At 39.6% G+C, this 20,118-nt stretch overlaps 1 protein-coding gene across 1 annotated transcript in view; it reads right to left on the bottom strand.

Moving 5' to 3' along the window:
- Positions 1 to 20,118, bottom strand: part of SYNE2 (spectrin repeat containing nuclear envelope protein 2) — a 207,543-nt gene that overhangs the window by 119,876 nt on the left and 67,549 nt on the right. The window contains 16 exon segments of the mRNA XM_082485681.1: positions 703 to 828; positions 2,078 to 2,239; positions 3,150 to 3,284; positions 3,745 to 4,101; positions 4,967 to 5,131; positions 5,879 to 6,191; positions 8,208 to 8,377; positions 9,171 to 9,459; positions 9,561 to 9,680; positions 10,059 to 10,261; positions 11,044 to 11,156; positions 11,912 to 12,077; positions 13,074 to 13,274; positions 14,606 to 14,707; positions 17,033 to 17,194; positions 17,880 to 18,038. Coding sequence (XP_082341807.1) covers positions 703 to 828; positions 2,078 to 2,239; positions 3,150 to 3,284; positions 3,745 to 4,101; positions 4,967 to 5,131; positions 5,879 to 6,191; positions 8,208 to 8,377; positions 9,171 to 9,459; positions 9,561 to 9,680; positions 10,059 to 10,261; positions 11,044 to 11,156; positions 11,912 to 12,077; positions 13,074 to 13,274; positions 14,606 to 14,707; positions 17,033 to 17,194; positions 17,880 to 18,038 — 2,943 coding nt within the window.

Raw genomic sequence — 20,118 nt, 5'->3', positions numbered from 1 at the left:
AAAAAGTCCTTCCCCACCTCTCCTGTGGGCCCCTTTTAGGTACTGGAAGGGCGCAATAAGATCTCCCCAGAGCCTTCTCTTCTCCAGGCTGAACAGCCCCAACTGTCTCAGCCTCTCCTCATAGGAGCCCTTGGATCCAGCCCTTGGATCATCCTTGTGGCCCTCCTCTGGACTCGCTCCAACAGATCCATGTGCTTCTATGTTGGGGACTCCAGAGCTGGATGCAATAGAATAGACTTAGTAATGTCATATACTAATGTACCTTGTTATTAATTCAGCTTGAATTCATTATCCTTTCTCTATTTTATTTAATTCATTTTCTTATACCGGATCACCCTTGGATTTCAGTTTTCCAATCTGCCTTTTTTATGATGGCAAAGACTATCACAACTAACTATAATAATGTGGAAAGAAGCTGTATTGACTAAATTTAAAGAGAAATTCTAAAATCATAAAATAAAGACTGATTATGATGGCTCTGAAAACCAATATTGCCCTTTTGAACAGATCCACTGAAAAATACAATGTGGCTAGCACTCTGGATAAAGTTCAAAACTACCACGGACATAAAGCAGAACTATACACAATGGCCTTGATTTTGATGCCTCTTCTTTTATAACAGAACTTCAGCTGAAGCCCATGTGGAAACAAAAATTCAATGACCCTGACAAATGCATCTTGAAATAACAGAATGTGGTTTACCTCATATGCAGAAACTGGAGAATTAGAATCCCCAGATTTCAGGACTTGACTCTTCTGGCACACCCTTTGCTGAACCTGCTCCACATCTTCTCTATATGACTGATTCTTGACATCACTAGGTTTCTCCTTTTGGTGTAAGAAAAATAAAAGAAACAAGTAACCAAAAAGCCCTAATCAAACCTTCTGAGTAGTAATTACAGTGCTTGAGATGACAAAGTTACCAAGCCCATAATTGTAGGTATATGAGGAAAACCACGATTCTATCTCATAATTTACTGTGGGCAAGGTTATGGCAAAGGAAAACGTTTAGAAAAAGCAGTGCTGTAATTTTGTTATAAATTTTTAGAAAAATTGCAGATTGCAAGTGTTCTTCCTCTGACCTACACTGTTCATGTTTCATTATTTTAAGCATGGACCTTAAACCGTGTACCCCTGGATGCAGTCTTGAACATATTTTTTGAAAGGTTTAGCTTTTTCCTGAGGCTCCAATCTTGTACTTGTACTGTAGACAGAGTCTGTGGTTAGACACCCAGATGATTCCCAGGCAGGATATTCCTCTGGGCAGCCCAGGGATTTGCTGTATGTACATGCTGAGGTATTTGCTGACTGCAAGTTCTGCCTGAGTTTGCTTATCATCTGGGGACACATGAAATACAACAGCCACCTACAGTAAATAACGCCAAATCCTTACAGCATGACCACGGTGGAAAGCACAGCATCAGGGTCCCATCTGTGCTGCATGGATATCTGAGCTAGTGGCTGCAAGTCAGTTAGGATACGCACTGGAAGTAGCCCACCCGCAACCAGAATGAACAGATTTACCCCAATTCTCAGCAAGCTCATGAGTGCACACTGTGCTCCGTCTTGTCACAACCACACTGCTTTCAGCATCTCACGCCATTTGCTAAAACTGAAGGTCTGAGAAGACTCTGGCTCTGTCTTCTCTATAACACCCTTTCAGGGAGAGGCTGACAGCAAGAAGACAAGACCCCTGTCAGCCTTTTCAACTCCAACAAGAACTTAGCCTCTTCCCACTCATTAGAGCTCCAGCTCCTAAATACTGCTCTAGTTCGTTGAAATTCCTCTTGTACCAGGGTGCACCAATCTAAATAAATGAAAGATGCTCAAGCAAATTAACAGTATTTAGGCAAAATGGTAAGAAGACTTCACAATACTTCCAGGTGACTTGGAATGCAATATAATCTGCAAACCACTTTGTGGCAGCCCATAGTAATAAAAAAAATAATAAAAATTGTTCCATACTAAATGCACAGGAAAGGATTCAGAGAGTTAATGCATACTAAGTACACAGCACATCCGACAAAAATAGGTCAGCGTAACTTGAGGTTTTTGTTATAATCTCATGTCTAGTTACCTCTGCTGGACAGGTTTCCTTTCTTGTTTCATCACCTTCAATACCAACACCATCTCGATGCCTTTCCAGTTCTGCTTCACCACCCTGAGTCACGTTGTCCAGAATGTCCTCTTGGACCCTATCATGTTTGTCCATACCTGGGCTCTCTTTATCAGCCTCCCCCTGATTTGAAACATAGAAAATGTTTACAACCAGTAAAAGTCCAAAATCTAAGTTTACTAAGGAACTTCACATTCCACAAGATGTCTACACTATCTTCAGCTTAGCTTAATGAATGAAGCAAAAGGTTGAGGTAACCCAAACCCAGAGACTCTTGGAAATGCCTGCTCAGATCAGTTTGCCGTATCAGGACCTTAATCACTATGAAAGAATTTCAGGACAAACCAAACAGGAGTAAACACTCACATGATTTTTAATACTGTCATAGAAGCTTCTGCTTAGATACATTTGACAATTCTAACTATTTGTCTTGCTCCTTCTCCAGGAATCCCACTATGGATCGTTTCCACTCTGACATTTTGATGGTCATCTCTCACAGCTACTGTTATCACCCAACGGTCAGGTCAAAGAAAGCAGTCTCCAAATTGTTCCCTCAGCTTTGCACACGTGAAGTAATTTACAGTGTGAACGTCCTGAGGTCCCCTAAAGATCAGTGGTTCCGGGTTAGTGACCTCTCATTACCTACCTCGTGTGTGCAGGTGACAAAACCTGTTGAAATCACAGGTATGTTGCAGTCTTTGCATCATGGAAAAAGTGGGTTCAAGCCCTGGGGGGTTATAGAGATCATCGCATTGATCTCTTGCACATTTCACATAAGCAAGGCTCAGGGGATGATTTGGACAACAAAATTTATCATTCCTTTTATCAGATAAGGAAAATATGTCTCTGTAAGACTATAAACTTTAAGGAATTACATATGTATATCTAGGGAGCAGACACACACACACACACATCGTCGTGTTTTGGGCCAGACTGGCTACTGAAATGAACAACAGATATAGATAGATAGATAGATAGATAGATAGATAGATAGATAGATACTGACATGTATTAGAATGTGTTTGTCAGGCACCTGAACAGTCTGCCCCAATCTGTCTTCGCTTTGACGGATACCCTGTACTGGGCTGTCTGACAATACACTGCTTTCCTCCAAAAGTGGATTATTTTGCTTCTCTTTCTCTGACGTATTTCCATTTACATCCTGACCCTAAGAGAAATGATATAAAAGAAAAGCTGCTTAAGTGACCGTAAATTTTAACATTAGATCTCTGAATGGCAAAAATTATTATCTATGAAAAGAAACAAGAGAAATATTGTGCTGCAGTTCTACAGTCTTACTGGGTTAAGACAAGCTCTCAAAGTTCTTTGTCAGAGGCATAGCTTCTCCCTTTGTGTCCTGACCAAGGATATCTGTTTTAATTACGTGCAAGGGAAAGCTATACACAGGTTGTGTTTAAATGGAAAATTTCAGTTTTGAATAGACATTATTGGCTTGTTACAGACTTGTTATAAAAAGTTAAGGGAGTTCTCCACATCTTTAATTTATACGCATACATTTACAGAAGGCTTAATTTCAATGAAATTAAGGATGTAATATACAAAGGGCATTTGAGAGACAGATATCTAACTAGTCTTCCACTGTCATTACTGTCAACAAATATACTCACATCATGCATTTCCAAAGGCTCCTTGAACTCCACTGCTGTGGGGATCTCTTCTGCAGTGACTGGAGTATCAGAAGTGATCCGTATCTCTCTCTTCAGCATTGTATCTGCCTTATCTTCCATTTCTATTTCATTACCAAACTCATCTTTTAACTCAAGGGTTTCACTGAAAATATTTTCCTGCTTTTGCTTGACATTTTCAAGTCTTTCTTCCAGTCTCCTGTGTTCACTCTGAAGTGTTTCTATCTCATCCTTAATAAACTTCTGTCCTGGTGAAGAGGTGTTTTGTTTAACGGTTTCTGCTAAAACCAAAATCTTCTTTAATGTGTCTTCACATCGACTAAGAGGTGCTTGTTGTTCCTTTAAACACAAAGAAAACACTTTATTGATGAGTATCTTCACTCAATATACTTAATGCTAAGATCTAAAGTCAATCACTAAAACCATAAATATTTGTTGTGAACAACAAACTGCGCTGAAAAGTACACACAGACCTATTTGCTGCAGGAAGTCAAATACTACACCAGCAATTTTAGTCAGCCAGCCGTATTTGTGAACAGAGGACACCTGAAGCTCTAAACTTTATGACAATGGTAAAATAATCAGTTAGTATGGTGCATAGTGATCTTTCCAAGTTCTGAACAGAAAATCCCCTCCCCCTTCTATTCCTTTTTACTTGTTAGAGGAATAGCAAATTCTGGAGGAAGGAGAATTGCAGTGTTCCATATCTGAGCTCTGTTTTCAGCTTTCAGTAGCTGTCTACACACACAGCTACAAGACTGTTATCCATTCTGCCAAAGAATGTCTACTTCTGCATGAAGGACACTTCTAAAAACTGAACTTGGCTCACTGACATTTGCCTACGCTTTCCACTCTGGCTAATTTAAGGACACTTACTAACACCAAATTTAATGACCTCTTTCCTCAGTATGCCCAGAGAGGAAAAAAAAAGCCATCCAGCCAAACTGAAGAAGGCTGTGTGCTTGACTGAGGACAATTCTACCTTCAGTTCAGCTGACAGTAAAGATCCATTCAGTTCATTAAGAGCAGTTTTAAGCCTACAATTACCTTGATAAAAGGAACACCAGGTACACTTTATATTTTAGAAAGGTTTCTTAGTTTTTTAGTTTGACACCATTAGCAGTTCTCTTTTATAAATGTGATGGCTCTACAAGCCCCTAGGACATGGACCCACTTTCTCCATGATGCAAAACTTGCAACATACCTGTGTTTTCAACTGGTTTTGCTCAGCTGATGGTCGTTCCATTGCTGCACCTTCACAACCAGCAAGGTTCTCAGAGACAGTTTTCAGCTCAGTGCTCAGGCCTGCCACCATATCCTGAAACTGCTGGTGCTCTTGAACATGACTTTCCAATGTCTGCACTACAGCCTAGAAACCAAGGAGTTTATAGGATTAGTCCACTATTAATTCAAACAAATATAACTCATCCACAGACTGTCACAGCTTTTCCAGGATCTCAGCAGCACAAAAAAAATTTGCCTGTTTCCCACAAAATACCCAGTTGTACAGGTGCACAGAAAATAACTTGCCCTCTTCCCCAGCACATCATGGACTCCACCATAAACAAAATCTTCATTAGTAGCAGGAAGCAGAAGAGCTTGCATTCCATAAGAATGTACTTCTAAAAGGTATGTTTTCAATTCAAAATTGATGAAAGATTAGATGCAGAATGCCACATAGGGTGCAAATACAATTTGCACTAAAATGGGTGGAACCAATAACAAACAACACAGGAAAAGTCATTCATTCTTCCAAAAGGAAAAAAAAAACCTCTACCGTAGCTTGGAGATTATAGGAACAAATGCTTCTTATTATAGCTACCTGAATCTGTTTATACAGTTATAAAATGTTATTCTTCACGCTTACCTTGGTCTTATTTGTTTAAACATTTATCCCACTGCAAAGCACAAGGCGGTGAAAAATACAAGCTTCTGGTGCTCTTTTTCCCCACAGTAAGACAGAGAGAGGAATTCCCTGCCCTTTTACAGAGGAACTTCCATCACTCCCAGTTTTACCCATAATGATGCCAGCTGAATGACACTATAGGCAAACAGTGAGAGCTGCAATTAAGAAGCATACCAATAATCTCATAAGGAAATAGAGTGAGGTTCCAACCTGTAGCTGGCTGAGCAGATTTTCATGTTGGTGTTTTAATTCCAACCATTCCACCTCTGTGAAGCAGGGATCCCTAGCGTGACCCTGTAGGTGATCTTCCTGGCTTTTCAATTCCTTAAATCGGGAAGTTAAGTCTTCTGCTTTCAGCAGGAGGTTGGCATAGTTTGTCAGCTGAGCTTTCTTCTCCTGCAAACCAGGCTGAAGGGCAAAACCTATCTCCTGTTGCTGTTCCTCCAGTTCAGTTAGAGCCAGTCTCAGATCTTCTTTGCTTTGCTCATACTGCTCCCTGTTGAACTGAAGTTGCTCCTGAGGGCTACGAAAAAATACTGCATTTAATATTATTTAAAAAAAAATTATTAATTACCTAGAAAATATCAAATTGTGAATGTCAGCCATTAGAATGAACTTGAGCATACCGAATACTTTTCTTCAGGTTTTAAATTAATTATCAGTTTTAGACTAGAATTTTCAAGGTGATGAAAATGAAAAATACTGAAGTTCTTGCTGCTGGACTGGACGTAAATGAGACTAACCCTATTAAACCTTAGCCTATAAACCCATAGTTTCCAGTATCTGAGATGTGATGCTTGTGCTCTGTATTTTTCCACTTTTAATTACAGCAGAAGTTCTTTTTAAAAACTACAATATGGCTATGAATCTATTTTCCTTGACAACTTCTTATGACAGTCTCCTGAAAGGAAATGTTCTGTAGAAGACACACATTGCATTGGTTGAGATGGAGGTGGGGGAGTGCTTTAGATACAGACAACAAAACCAGCACATGCAATATGGACCATGTTAGCACAATCCAATGCCTACTTTCCCGACCTTGACATTAGATTTCAATTTGTGTGCTTTATAAGCATGCATGCTGATCTGCTGCAGGTGAACAGGTTGCGTTTGTCCACAGGAAATATGCAACTATGATCACTGAGACAAAGTAACATTTATATGTTCACATTTAGTGATGAAGCTCAGATATTTTCCAGATGGAACTTAAATGCCAACGTTTGAAAATATGATCCCACACAAACAAATCCAAATAAATAGTCTGGTAATAATTCTGTAAAGTACAGCAGGATAAATGAGGACAAAAGCAAAACTTAAGTGTTTTGGTTTTTGCCCCTCGAGATTCGTATTTTTTGGCGAATGACAAATAAAGCATAGCCTCACATACGTTAAGTACTCTTGCTTCAAGTTCCCTATCCCAGCTTCACACTGCTGCCATTGCTGTGTTGCATCTGTTATTCACAGTCCTGATCCTGCAAGATCCTGAGCATCTCTTCAGACATGCTGAGCACCCCATCTCCTGTCTTCAGCATACTGTGAAGAGGGTGCTCTGCATTCTGCTGTGTTGGATCCAATATAGCCAATGTTCTGTCTTTCTGAAGGCCACTTGTATCGCTTGTACTGAGTACTCAGTAATAACAGAAAGCAACCAAATAATCTCAAAAATATTTAGTTTCAATAATTCATTCCCTGGTCATTTAAAAAAAAAAATACAGTAACCCTACTCTAGCTTCCATTGACCTTAACCCCAAAGTTCCCAATGATTTTACTGGTTCAAGGACTTTACAGCAGACAAATATCTTGAAAGTGCCTGCATATGCAAAATCAGAACTTCAGTTTATGTTTACACAACACACCTGGAATCATCTGACATGTTTTAAAGGATCAATTTGGCTCTCAGACACAGTTGCCACAGTGCCAGCAACAATAAAGTGCCTTTGCTGGCTTAACAATACCAGCTGCCACAGCCAAGAAAGCCTCTCATAGAGCCAGAATAAACCAGGCTTTAAAAACTCTACTTTAAAAATCCCAGCCTACTAGATTTACTCCAAACTCTCTTCTGAAGTAGTACAAAACTGTGCAAAGGTAGATCCCCAGCTCTGCTGGGAGACTGTGCCCGGGGCTTAGAACCCAGATCACATTGCAGGGAAGGGTCACCACAGTGGTTAAATCAGTGCAACCTCTCTGCACACTCTAATGAAACAAGAAGCAATGTTGGTTTGGGTTTGGTTTTTGTTTTTTTTTTTACAAGACTGGCTGAACTACTTCGGTATCAAAAGGGAATCTGAGGCAAGCTGGGCATACCCCATCAGCTGTCCTGCCACCCCCCATACACCTCCTGGCTACACCCCCTGGCTCGGCCATTCAATCCAAGCTGTGATCTGGCCCTCCACAACACTGCAGAACTACAAGTATTTTTGTAGGTATTTTGTTCTGTCCCCAAAGAACACAAATTCAACGGCACTGGTGCGAGAAGAAGAGACAAAAGTCAATATAGCAGTAAGTGCTCTGTACTGCCTCTTGGCAAATTCCACATTACCTTCTATATTCAGTGGCTAACCGACAGGTACTTTCCCACTGGTTCTGGAGCTCAGAAATAGTCTGCTGAATCATTGCCTTCTTATTTTTCTCATCTCTCATTAAAGTCTCTCCTAGAGCTACCATGTTCTGTATTTTGGCCTCTCCTGCATCTTTGAGAGCTGTGATTTCCTGTATTAAACAAGAAGCAGTACATATACAACTATTTTTGTTACAAAATAAAACGTATTACCAATGATTTTTTTCATACTTTGTACACTGCTGTTCAAGACAAAACAATTCTCCTTCCAGTATATCATATAAGTGATACATAAATGGATAAATCATCTTGTTTTAGAAAGTCTGGGATAATGAAGCTGATTTATTAATTATTCTGTACATAACAAAACCAAAATTGTCCTGAAAAATTAAAAAAATGCTCCAAATGTTAGGGAGAGATATTTGTCACAACACTGCCCCTTCCACAGAACAAAACATGTAAATCCCAGCATCCTCATTTCTGGCTACTCTGTTAGGAGGCCTCCTAAGTAGTCAGAGAGAAGAGACATCAAAGAGGACAACTGGGGCCTGAGAGACCCACCCAGGCAGTAGAGCAGCCCAGCACAAGGGCACTGCAGGACACTCAAGAAGCCACACGCTTTGCAGAGGCTCTCTGGATGCCCCAGCTGTGTTATGAACCTCCTTCTCCACCTCTGGAGTAGGCTACGATGGAAAGATGCACAGCCACCATGAGTTCAGTGCTGCTCCACCCAGAGGTGCAGCAGAGAATCTCATCTTATTTGTGTAATAAACCCTTCAAAACCAAACGAACAAAAATCCCAACACCTACCTCCCCCCCAAATAAGCCACAAAACCACAAGCAATCAGCAGTGACAGTATTTTTTAGGAGGTGCTGACTCATCAAGCATTTCCCTGATACTAGCATGAGCTGTGAAGTGGAAAAGAAACACATTTAACACAGTACCTTTATCTGATTAATCCTTTCATCTGACGGCAATTCACTTTCCTGTGAACTCAGGTTATTAGCAGCCTCCTTGAGCTTTTTGATCCAGCAGGAAACATCCTGGGCAAGTTCTTCAAAATTTTGCCCTTCCACTGGAATTCTCTCAGTATTCCCTGCCATTTCACTTACATGTGTTATCAGTGTCTGGTATCTACTAATAAGATCACTGGCTTCTGAAATGTTTTCGTCTTCTGTCAACTGAGCCTCCCTCAAGCAATTTGCTAGCTGAGCCATGGAGTCAAATGGTTTTCTGAAAAATACAAAAAATTTATAAACATCTACTTGTTGTAACAACATGGAGCAATCTTCTTTAGAAGCCAGTCCTTAGATAGAGACCAAAGAAAACCATACCTCTGCATTAATAGAGTTTTATAGAAGTTTTCAAGTTTTGTCTCATCTTTTTTGATCTCTTCTAGTTTTGCTTCCTGAGCAGTGAGCCATTTTTCCAAGATTGTGATGCTTTCTTCAAGGCTAAAGGAAGTATAAATACAGACACAGGTCAAAACGAGAGGCATTACGTGACTAAAATCTGCTGACAGCAGTGTTTTGCTGAAAAAGTAACATAAATACCATGCACCTGATCAAGCAAAGTTTTAAGCACTAGCTTAATTTTAAGTATCTCTGTTCATGTCACTGAAACTATCCATAAGCATATACTACCATATAACGCTGAGTCTGCTACAAATCAAAAAAACACATGAAGCATACAAACAAAACACTCACTACCCTTTATTAAAATACCACCTTTAATAAAAAGCAGGGTTGTTTGCCATTCACTATAGCTGCTTAATAGTGAATCATTTTATATCACTTGTGATTAAAATGTCAGAAACTACATTAGTTCCCTACCTACTGAGCTGCTGGAGAGAAGCATCAAGTTCCTGTTCCCGTTTTTGACATTTGGAGATCAATCTTTGTAGCTCTGCTTCTTGATCTCTCACACGGCTGTTAAGGTGGGTAATGCTTGCTTTGGGCAAGTAATGTTTCACTTTATTCAATAAAGTTTTAACCTCTTGGATATCTCGGTCTTTGCCTTCAGATGTTAGGAAGAGCTGAATAAGATCACAAACACAAGATGCATTTGTCAAATTTGCTGTTGCTTAATAGATAACTATGTCACAAGAGTTTTTCAACTCCTGTTACCTCCACCAACATTGTCTACAGCAATTCCAGTTCCTATATGTTTACATATATAATATATATGTTAATTCACAGTTTGCTGACTATTCCACTTGCAGATGAAAAAGTTGCTGTTTGCAGAATAAAGTGAAGTAGATGACTTGGATTTTCGTCTCTACAGCACAAACATGTACAGAAGAAATAGGCAAGCAGCACTCAAATCTAGCACTGACATCACTAGGTCTTCTTCTGCTGCTTAACTGTGACTGCTTCTTGCAGATGTTCTGGGTTTTCCATCTATCTTCTGTTGATTCTGTCTGAATTAGAGTGAAAATCTGGCTACAATAAAGTGAAAGCAAATTTTTCAAATTTGAGTCCAATGGGGGTCAGAATTTCATTTTACTCTCTACATATTTGACTTTCTGCATCTTTGCACACTGAAGTACTTGGTCAAAGTCCATTGACTTTCACTCACTACTGTTGTGTCTCTCACTTGCCCAACTGTGTATGAACTTGAACAATGATACTCCATTTTACCAAGGTTTTATTTTCATTCCACTTATTGCCCTAATGCTTTAAGTTACATGCAGTGTTCTTTCAGCCTCAAGTTACAAACCCAATGTAGGTGAATTCACTCCAAAGAACAAACTCCTGTGTAAAAAAAGTAAAACTTCAAGAACAATCACCTTTAAAAATGTGAACATTAATACTTTACCTTTAGCCTCTGCAGTCTTTCTTCCAGTATCGTTTTTGTTTCTGAGGAGTCAAAGCAGTCCTTCAAAGACAGCTGAGCGCTGCTGAACCAATCATTAAAATTCTTGCATTGACCTGAAAAAAGATACATTCCAATTTTCTTCATTAATTGTATTCTGTAAAAGAATGTCCAATTTAACATGAAGATTTCAGACAATTTGTAATTACATTTATCATTGCTACTGTCAAAGGTTGCTTTTCACTACAGACCATGTGACAGAAAATGCTGCAGTTCATACTTTTTTTTTACCCAACATTAATTGACAATAAAAATAGCTGTTCATTTGGGAGGGACAATCTGCAATACGTAACAGTTTCAGTAAACAAGACCTGAGTTAGACTATTGGCAACTTTTCTCATTTCCACATAAATAAATATCACTCAAAAATTATTTGAAGATGAGACTACCTTTGGGCCTAATTCTACACCTGCACAATCCTGTGTCTGCATAAAACAAAAAGTAATAAATAAACGCTATTCATTCTCATAACTAAGATTAAATAAAAATGACTGGAAAAAATTAAAAAGTTTGATTTCTGTATTTTTAACTGAAATGTTCTGACATTTGTTCCTGAATTATGCTTTGTACTTTTTTTATCTACTTTTTAAATGTAAAAATAAGAAACAAAATATTTAGATTCAGATTGAGTGGTTTGTTGGAATCAAAAGTCATTTTTATCCAAATCTTGTTCAGAACTCTGACGCAGTTTGAGATAGCGAAGCAGTTTCAGACACTGAACCAAAAATAAATTAATTGCACAACCTTTAAGAGATTATGATGGTCAATACAAACCTCTAAAGCTACATAAATGTGAAATGTGTTTGCTTACGGTTCAAAACACCGATAAAGTGATCTTGAAACACATGTTTCTTCTTATTAAACAAATCAGTGACACATTTAAGCTGCTTATTTAATTCATCCACATCAGGGCAATCCGTCTCTTCTTGGAGTAATGTCACGTGGTGTTTTTGTTGCAGAATTTTCTGGTGTATCTCCTGAAGTTAAAAAAGAAGGACAACTGTTAGAAAGAAAAATTTGAGGTGCAAACAAAAGTTCACTGTACAGACCTGCTGTACAAACTAGAGTTTTGCAAAAGGGTTTAGTCCTGCCTATGTATCAAAATAATTCTTAAAGTATATTGACATTAACAAGGCAATCAACAGGTAGATATAAGCACTGAACTCTCCTTGAGCAGTGTGTATACATCTTTATGCATATATAATCACACTCATATTCACTCATGCACACTTTGGCATCACACAGAATAGATACGTGAAGTGCACAGTAATATAGTATGTTCCAGAATATATAATACCTAGAAGCTATAACATCTTAGCTGACGTAGGCACTATTCCACCTCTAAATGCCTTACACTGTATGTCAAGTCCCTTTCAAGTGGGTTGAAAGGTAAGTTAGAGGGAGCTGGTAGAATTAATTGAAAGCTATATCTTTCTTCCAGTGCCTGTGATTTCACTGCCCCAAAGACGAGTGGTCTGACAGCCAGAACGTGCATAATCCACTCACTGCTCAACAGAAGGTTTAAATCTCCAAGCAGGAAGCAGTTCTTTCTTCACCTCTCTCCCTGGTGCAAAGAGGATGGAAAGTTTGCTTAAATTGCCTGCTGGGAGCTCCCCATGCAGGCAAGCTCAGGTGGCACAAAGACAACCTCTGTTTATTACCCAGTCTTGGAAAAGATACAGCCCAGTACCCCCACTTCTGCTTCAGTGTACCTTGGGTGGTATACTGTTGTCGTGCCTATCACTAACCATATCCAATAGCTGCAAGGGTTAACTAACTATATCTGATAACATCCAGTGAAAACAGGCTTTTCCTTCACGTTTCTGGCAGCTTAAGGAAATATTCAAGCCAGGCTCTTCACTTGAGTTACTCCAGCAGTTTAAAACATATATGGGAGAAACACTTAGGAAGACTTGCCCAGGAGAGAAATAATGAACAAAATTATAAAAGATGCGTAATTTGTGGCATGCTACCTCTAATTTAGTAAAGATCTCCAAGGTGTCAGAAGGAGATAAAGCTTTTAAAAGTGATTCAGTCATTCCAATCTGTGTCTTGGCCAGATCAAGGTCTCCTTTTAGTTCGGCTGTATTCACGCTGAGTTCACTGGTCCCCTGCTTTGTTGACAAGAGCTCTTTGATTAGCTCCATTTTTTGCACAACAGATGATCTGATGACCTTAAAATTGGAAATAAACATACGTAAGAAATTATACAGGATTGATTTCCTAGAAAATTATAGGACTCCAGGACAGACAGAAAAAGCAATGAAATTATTGGAACATCCAGACATTTCAATCACAGCTTGTTCCAGTTTCCTTCCCTCCCACTCCACAAATTCAAAAATAATAGTATTTAAACCCTGCTTTTACTGAGAAGGACTGATCTCAGTTCGTCTTTATTAGTGATGCATTTACTGGTGCTGCTTTACTAATAACTTTATTTGTCAGTCTACTCCAGAGACTACTCTCAGCTGGATAAAGGCCTTGCATGCACTTCGGCTACCTGGAAAAAGAGGGTGCCAGCTCTCTCTGTAATACACCTCCCTGCAGTGATCCCACCAGGGTAAATTCCCCACAGTGAAACGAAAACCAGGAAAGGACAACAGAGAGGTGGGGAGCTCTAGTCATTAAGGAGCAACAGGTCATTAACCTTATCCTTAAGGTTTCCACAGATTTGCATGAGACAGCAACTCAATGGGATCATGGCCACATGCTGAAACACCACCCCAGGGGGCTCAGGGCATCTGGTGCTCCTGAGGAGTACAGTGTGCACAGTATAAGGTTGCCAAGGCCTTTCCTAAGCTCCTTAGATCACTTTACCCAGTGAAACTCCTCTAAATTCACTGCCTGCTGAGGATAAACACACAAATAGCCAAACCAGGTCAAGGTCAAGGTGCATCTGACAGAGACTGGGAGTGGATGCTTAGGGAACTGGTATAAGACCCAAGGTAGGCTAATGTGGTCTTAAACAGTGGAGAAGGATTTATTCTTTGCTGTGTGAAGTTAACACAAAAAGATGAAGGGTTTTTTGTGATATCCTAAAGGAAAACATCACAGTAAACACCACTCTACGCAAACAGCTACATACTACCAAGCTACATTAAGCCATATTCAGGTAAAAGTACAGTTTAAAATAGACAGTATGCTGAGTTGCTGGGATTCCCAAAGGGGTGACGAGGTCCACTGTGCCTTCCTCTTAGCCAATAGCTAAAAGCCAGCTATCACTGATATCATCCTCTTTCAGCAGGCCTGCAAAACAGTTGGGTCAGTCTAAGTCGCTAAAAGGCACAGGACTGAGAGAAGCCTTTGTGTTTAAAATGACAGACTTGGTTCTAACAGCTTGAGAAACACAACAAATGAAATGTCACTGCTGATAGCCAACAAAACGTCTCCAATTCTGTTTGCATAGATTTAAGTCAAACCAAGAAATGATTGTAGCAAAGACGACACTAGAAGCAGGGCTGTAGTAACGAGTACCGGCGTATTAGCTGTAAAAGCTCCTTCGTACCTGTAGCTCCAGTGGAGGTTCATTACTATTCAGAAGTTCTTCTATCTCAGCCACAGTGTTGTCAAATTTCTGGAGTTTCTGCTCTTGGACTCGTAAGCACGCCTAAAGGTGGAAAAAACACATTTGTAACTTTGTTTCCCACTAAATTAAACTTCCATGTTTCTGTTAGAAAATTGTATTACTATTATTCTGATTATGCATTTTGGCATATAGAGGTCCCACAACTGGTTCATTTCCCGATTTGCATTTTAGCAATTCAGGCATTTTTTGTATTAGAGTCAGAAACACTCTATGTTTCTCAGGCAAAGCAATTGTTAATGCAAATCTAACACAAATTTAACAGACTTAGTTATTTTACTTCTATATTAACCCAAGTAAATTTGCAAGAAAATAATCTCAATTTTGTATTTATTTCTTGCTGCTTCTATTAAAAAGCACTTTTAAAATGTAGATCCTTTCTATACAAAAAGGCCTCCACTCATCTGAATGGATTTTGAAACAAGCGAGTAATGTGAAAATAAAATACCAGCTTCAACTGATGAAACAGGATATATCTAAAATAGTCACAGTGTCTCATATTCCCAAATCGATATTCCAAACTCCCTCAGGACAAAGTATTCTGTTGCAGTCTCTGTACAAACAATCATCAAAACCTATTCACATGCTGTAGCCCTTAAAAGAGTTCCCATTTGCATGCTAGCTACAAGGGAAAGCAGAACTTCTCTCACATAATTTATACTGAAACCATCTTTAAATATACAGTGAAATAATTCATTACTTTGTTCCTTGTGACAGGCTTCTTGAAAGCACAGTGCTCTGCTGGGCGGTCACAAAGGGCCCTGGGTTTCAACTCTATGTAACATGATACACATTGCAACAGTTGGTGGATTTTTTTTTGTAATTAACATTAATGTAGAGATGTGTCAGGATCAACAACAAAAGAAATAATAATAAATTGATAAATGAACCCGACGTCCTCTGCACTTTAAATCATTTTACAAAAAACCACAATGCACTGAGTTCAGTTTTCTCTCCTATTCCACTTTTATAGTAGATCATCTCTCTCCCTTGCCCTCTCCTCCCCTTTCTTTTGAGAATTATGCTCTCGCATGGTAGCAGCGGAGTAACCTTAGTGCAGCCACCTCCAGCACAGCCCTTCCTAAGCACCAGTAGAGGCAGGCTGGGGGCATGGTCACATCATGCCGGGCTTGAGCAGTTTCCAGGTAACAAAATGGCTCTTAAGATGCAGTTGCCAGCTGGCGCATTTTTACTAGAGCCCTCAGGGACCTGAACCACCCCAGGTAAATTCTAACAATATAATGGTAAAGGCAATAATAATGTGACAAAATATCCAGTTCTGCACAGCATGGCTACTACTGTTTCACTGGGAAGATCTATATACAAATAACACCTTGGCTTTTTATTGAACTGCAAATTAAGACAAATGACCAGTGCTAACAGTAGCAGTAATGCTGCAAATAAGCATAATAAAAACCAGGGCATTTGTAGCACGTAAACACTAAGAAAAAACTGCCTGCATATTTTCAAACAAGAGGATATGGGATATATTTATGTCTCAACCCCGCTCAAGCAGGAAATTATTTTTGTTTAGTAGATACTGACTGTAACCACAACGAAGCAGCACACCTGGTCCATTATGGCCCTAAAGTCAGAGATTAAAATATTTACCCCTGTATGTGAGTCTCTTCAATGGCATATAGCTAAGTGCATGTGTTTTTACACTCAACTGCACCCCAATATCAAGAGTTAACGCTATAATCTCTGTGAGAGGGGCATGGGCAGCCCAGGCTCTGCTGATGTCTGCCTGTGTGCAGCCCCGGGAAACCCTTGGCAGCAAATCACTATTAAGGCTGCATTAATTTACATTGGGGAGCACAGTGGGACAAGGATTGCAGGAGCAAATAAGCCACCTCCGTAACCTGTTCTTGAACTGCGCATTGCCCAGTGAGATACTTGAGGCTCAAGTATCTTCACTGATAGGGAATTTCTAACTAGAAAACTAATCATTAGCCTATACCCACTCTCTTCCCTTTCTTCTCTAGGCACAAGGAAATGTGTGCACCACTGTACCCCGGACTACAAGCTTTCCAGGCCTCCTCTTTGCTGTATGTTTGTACAGCACAAAGGAATGAGGGCGCTTTTGTAGTCTAAAGCATTTGCAGAGCTGCATTAATTTAAAAATAATTAGTATACATATATGCTATCAATTTATTAGTTTCCAAGACGTGCATCCCCAATACATTATGCAATATCTTCAGTGTCACTACCCATGCAGATACAGTTGCAAATGTTACAACTTCCTCTGATTTTGCAGTGCTGATATTTTTACGCAATGTGCATGTTTGTAGTCTGAAGTCCATATCACTACAGTATAAGTTAAGGGTAAAAAATTTCCATTCAAATTACCTTCAACTGCGTAAGGTCCTCTTCAGTCAGACAACGGTCTTCTGCATTCTTAAGTTCTACGTTTGCCCAAGCATCGATTGTACCAGATAAATTAAGAAGTTTGTCCCACAAAGCCTGAGCTCTTCCCAAATTATCACAGTAGTTTTCAGTCTTTTCATTGATCTGCCATGAGATTTATATACAGAAAACACACAGATTTAAAAAATGTTGAGTTATATTCTAAACACAAATGCAGCATAATAAAACCTGAGCAAGATGAAACCACCCACAAAAACAACAAGTGCGGCAAGGGAAAAAATCTCATGTGTTTTCACAGTGAACTGGTCAGAGAGAAGATATTTAAATCCCTGCCACACATGTCGCCCAACATACCAATCACAATGGCAGCTTGCCAGTTTTAAGGCAGGTTTAGGAAGGAGCCTTGCTCATTAATGTTTATCTACTCTCAGTAAATACCATCTAATCTCAGTATTGATGCACTGCTTAGACCAACGGTGGCAAACATTTCTCACCAAAAGCACCACTTTGTTATTCTCCAGATCATCTCCAAAGTCTAAATCCACAGAAGTTGTTATGGAATCTTACAGATTTATGCAGAAAGCACAAATACTGCCTTTCTGCATTTCCTAGAATTATTTACTGTCAAGGAGTACTCATGATATAAACTACCTGAGAGATCATAAACATTACGCCAATAGACACCCTGCAAGCTTTGCTCTGGTAAACACTTGGATTTATCTCTTAAGAATATTGCACTTAATTTATTCCAAATATTACACACCCGTCAGAATCAATTACTATAATGCATAACAGATAAGACCACCCTGATAATTTACTTTTTACATACATCCAGCCATCTGTCCACAATCATGTTAGCCTCATTCTCGAATGGAGGCTCCTCAAAGCTCCTCATTTTATTGAGCTGGAATTGAAGGTTTTTGCAGATCTGATTTATTTTGTCTACATCTTCAGAGTGATCATTAAATTCCTCTTTTGCCTCTTCAATCTGTGAAAAAGACCAAATAGATATTTACGAGCACGTTTACTTATGGCTATTTATTCAGCAAAACGTTTTTAACTGATGTGCTGTTCTTTTTAGTTTAGAAAAACACAGGGCATCACACAAAATGATCTGTTTTATACAATATGATGAGACTAGGAATGTATCCTGTGTTGTTATACCCCTGTCATGCTGATAGGAACATTTCAGAATGTCAGAAATCCATATCATTCTGTCATTGGCTGCAAAATGGGAACTATGGATAATATATTTCTGACAAAAAGAGCCAAAACTACAGCTTGTTTTAAAAGTCATAATCACAAGGTCCAAGGGGACTGTACATTCATACACAGAACCTCAGTTATAGAAATAAACAATGCACAATTTAATAATCATCTGAGATACTATTACAACTCTAAAAAAATATATCCCGGCATTCTGATCCCCAGGTTTTGAACTACTTTTTAAAAATAGCTTAAATCCTACCTAAACATAGCCATTGTCAAATATGCCATTGCAAGAAACTGAAATGTCCCTTTTTCCTACCTTCTATTTAAACACTACGCTGTTTCTTTGTGCTTAATTGAAACGTCAGTGTTTACAAACAACAAGGAAGCTCGCTGGAAAAGAAACACTGACCTCTAGTGTTCGGCAATTTTATACTAAAAGATCTCCTCATTTCTCAGAGACAAGCATTACATCTTCTGATATATAGACACTGCCAGCCACTGAGATAAGGGGAGGGACAGTAGAGCAGCACTCACAAACCAGAACAAGGGACAGAGAATCCTCTCTGTTATTATTTTATATAATTATACATAACAAATCATCAGCACTCAAGGACATGCCTTCTACTGTGGCACAGCTATTGCGGACCACAATTCTGAGAGTGGGAGTTGCAAAACTCAAGGTGAGGAGGAAGGGGTGTTAACAGAGCGAGGGCTCTCCATACAAGCAGGGGCCAGAATATGCACGCAATCTCCCCTGCAGCAGGAGCCTGAGTGACACAAGATGCCAGAGGTCTCACTGGTGAAACCAACAAAAGACCCTACCTCAGCTGAAGGGGGGGTGGCACACACAGACACGCCGTCTGAGGGAAGAAATCGTTTACATTCATGCTTAAATTTAACCATCCCTGCCTGAGAGCAAATGTTCCTCAATGATATGGGTGATGCCTGATAAGAAAGCCTAAAAATAGGATCTGAGCAACCAGTTACATAACCCAGCCAGGAAATGGGAAACCTGTACAGTAGAATGATCACAATGGACATGCCAATGTTTGCTAATCCATTAGACATGGACAACTATGTCCACTGGTTTACCCAAGAAGAATGTAGCTGGCTATCAAATTTCTGTTTGAAAAAGTGGTAAACTTTAAACTAAATAAGGGGGTATCCAGCAATACTTGCTCCTTCAGCCTCATCAGCTAACGTAAAAGCTACTGCAAATGTTTAACTGCTATCAAAGACAGCATGGAGCCAACAGTTATGGAGGCCAAGGCTTTTATACAGGTCTGTCTTCTAAGCACTTTTTTAACATAGGATAAGTGAGAGGAGAAATACCAAACTATGTTGTTATGACTTCTGACTGCAACACAGTTGGTCAGCAAAGTCAGTGTGAGGGCAGAGATTCATGCTGCAAATATAACCAGCTCAAGGAAAAACTGTATCATCAGCCCAGTCAAAACCATTTTGGCCTCCAGAAGTCCAGACCCTAAGGCAGCACCATGCTGGCAATGCCCAAGCTATCTCTGAGCGCGGTGGCAATGACATACAGTGACATACACAAGCTCCAGCCTGGGAAGCAGGATAGATCTGTCATGGCCCAGTCTCTGAGCAGATGTGCTGTTCTGACACAGCCATACAGGTCCTATTCCTGATCCTGCTTGCTCAGGGGTAGCTTAAGATCTCTGCACAGCGCTGCAGCCCCGCCTGGGACCCAGTGACACAAGCAAGGAGAGGATACGGATATAAGTTCTTGGTTATAAGCTACAGCAAGAGCAGAGAAACAAGCAGCCCCAAGGAGTTGCATTACCTATTATTTTTGCTTTAAGTGGTACATTTTAAAGTATCTTCTTAGTAACAAA

The sequence above is a fragment of the Vanellus vanellus genome, assembly GCF_965231255.1.
Source record: "Vanellus vanellus genome assembly, chromosome: 6".
Lineage (NCBI taxonomy): Eukaryota > Metazoa > Chordata > Aves > Charadriiformes > Charadriidae > Vanellus > Vanellus vanellus.
Note: the sequence above shows the minus strand (reverse complement) of the source record. Positions and strands in the feature narration are given on the sequence as shown.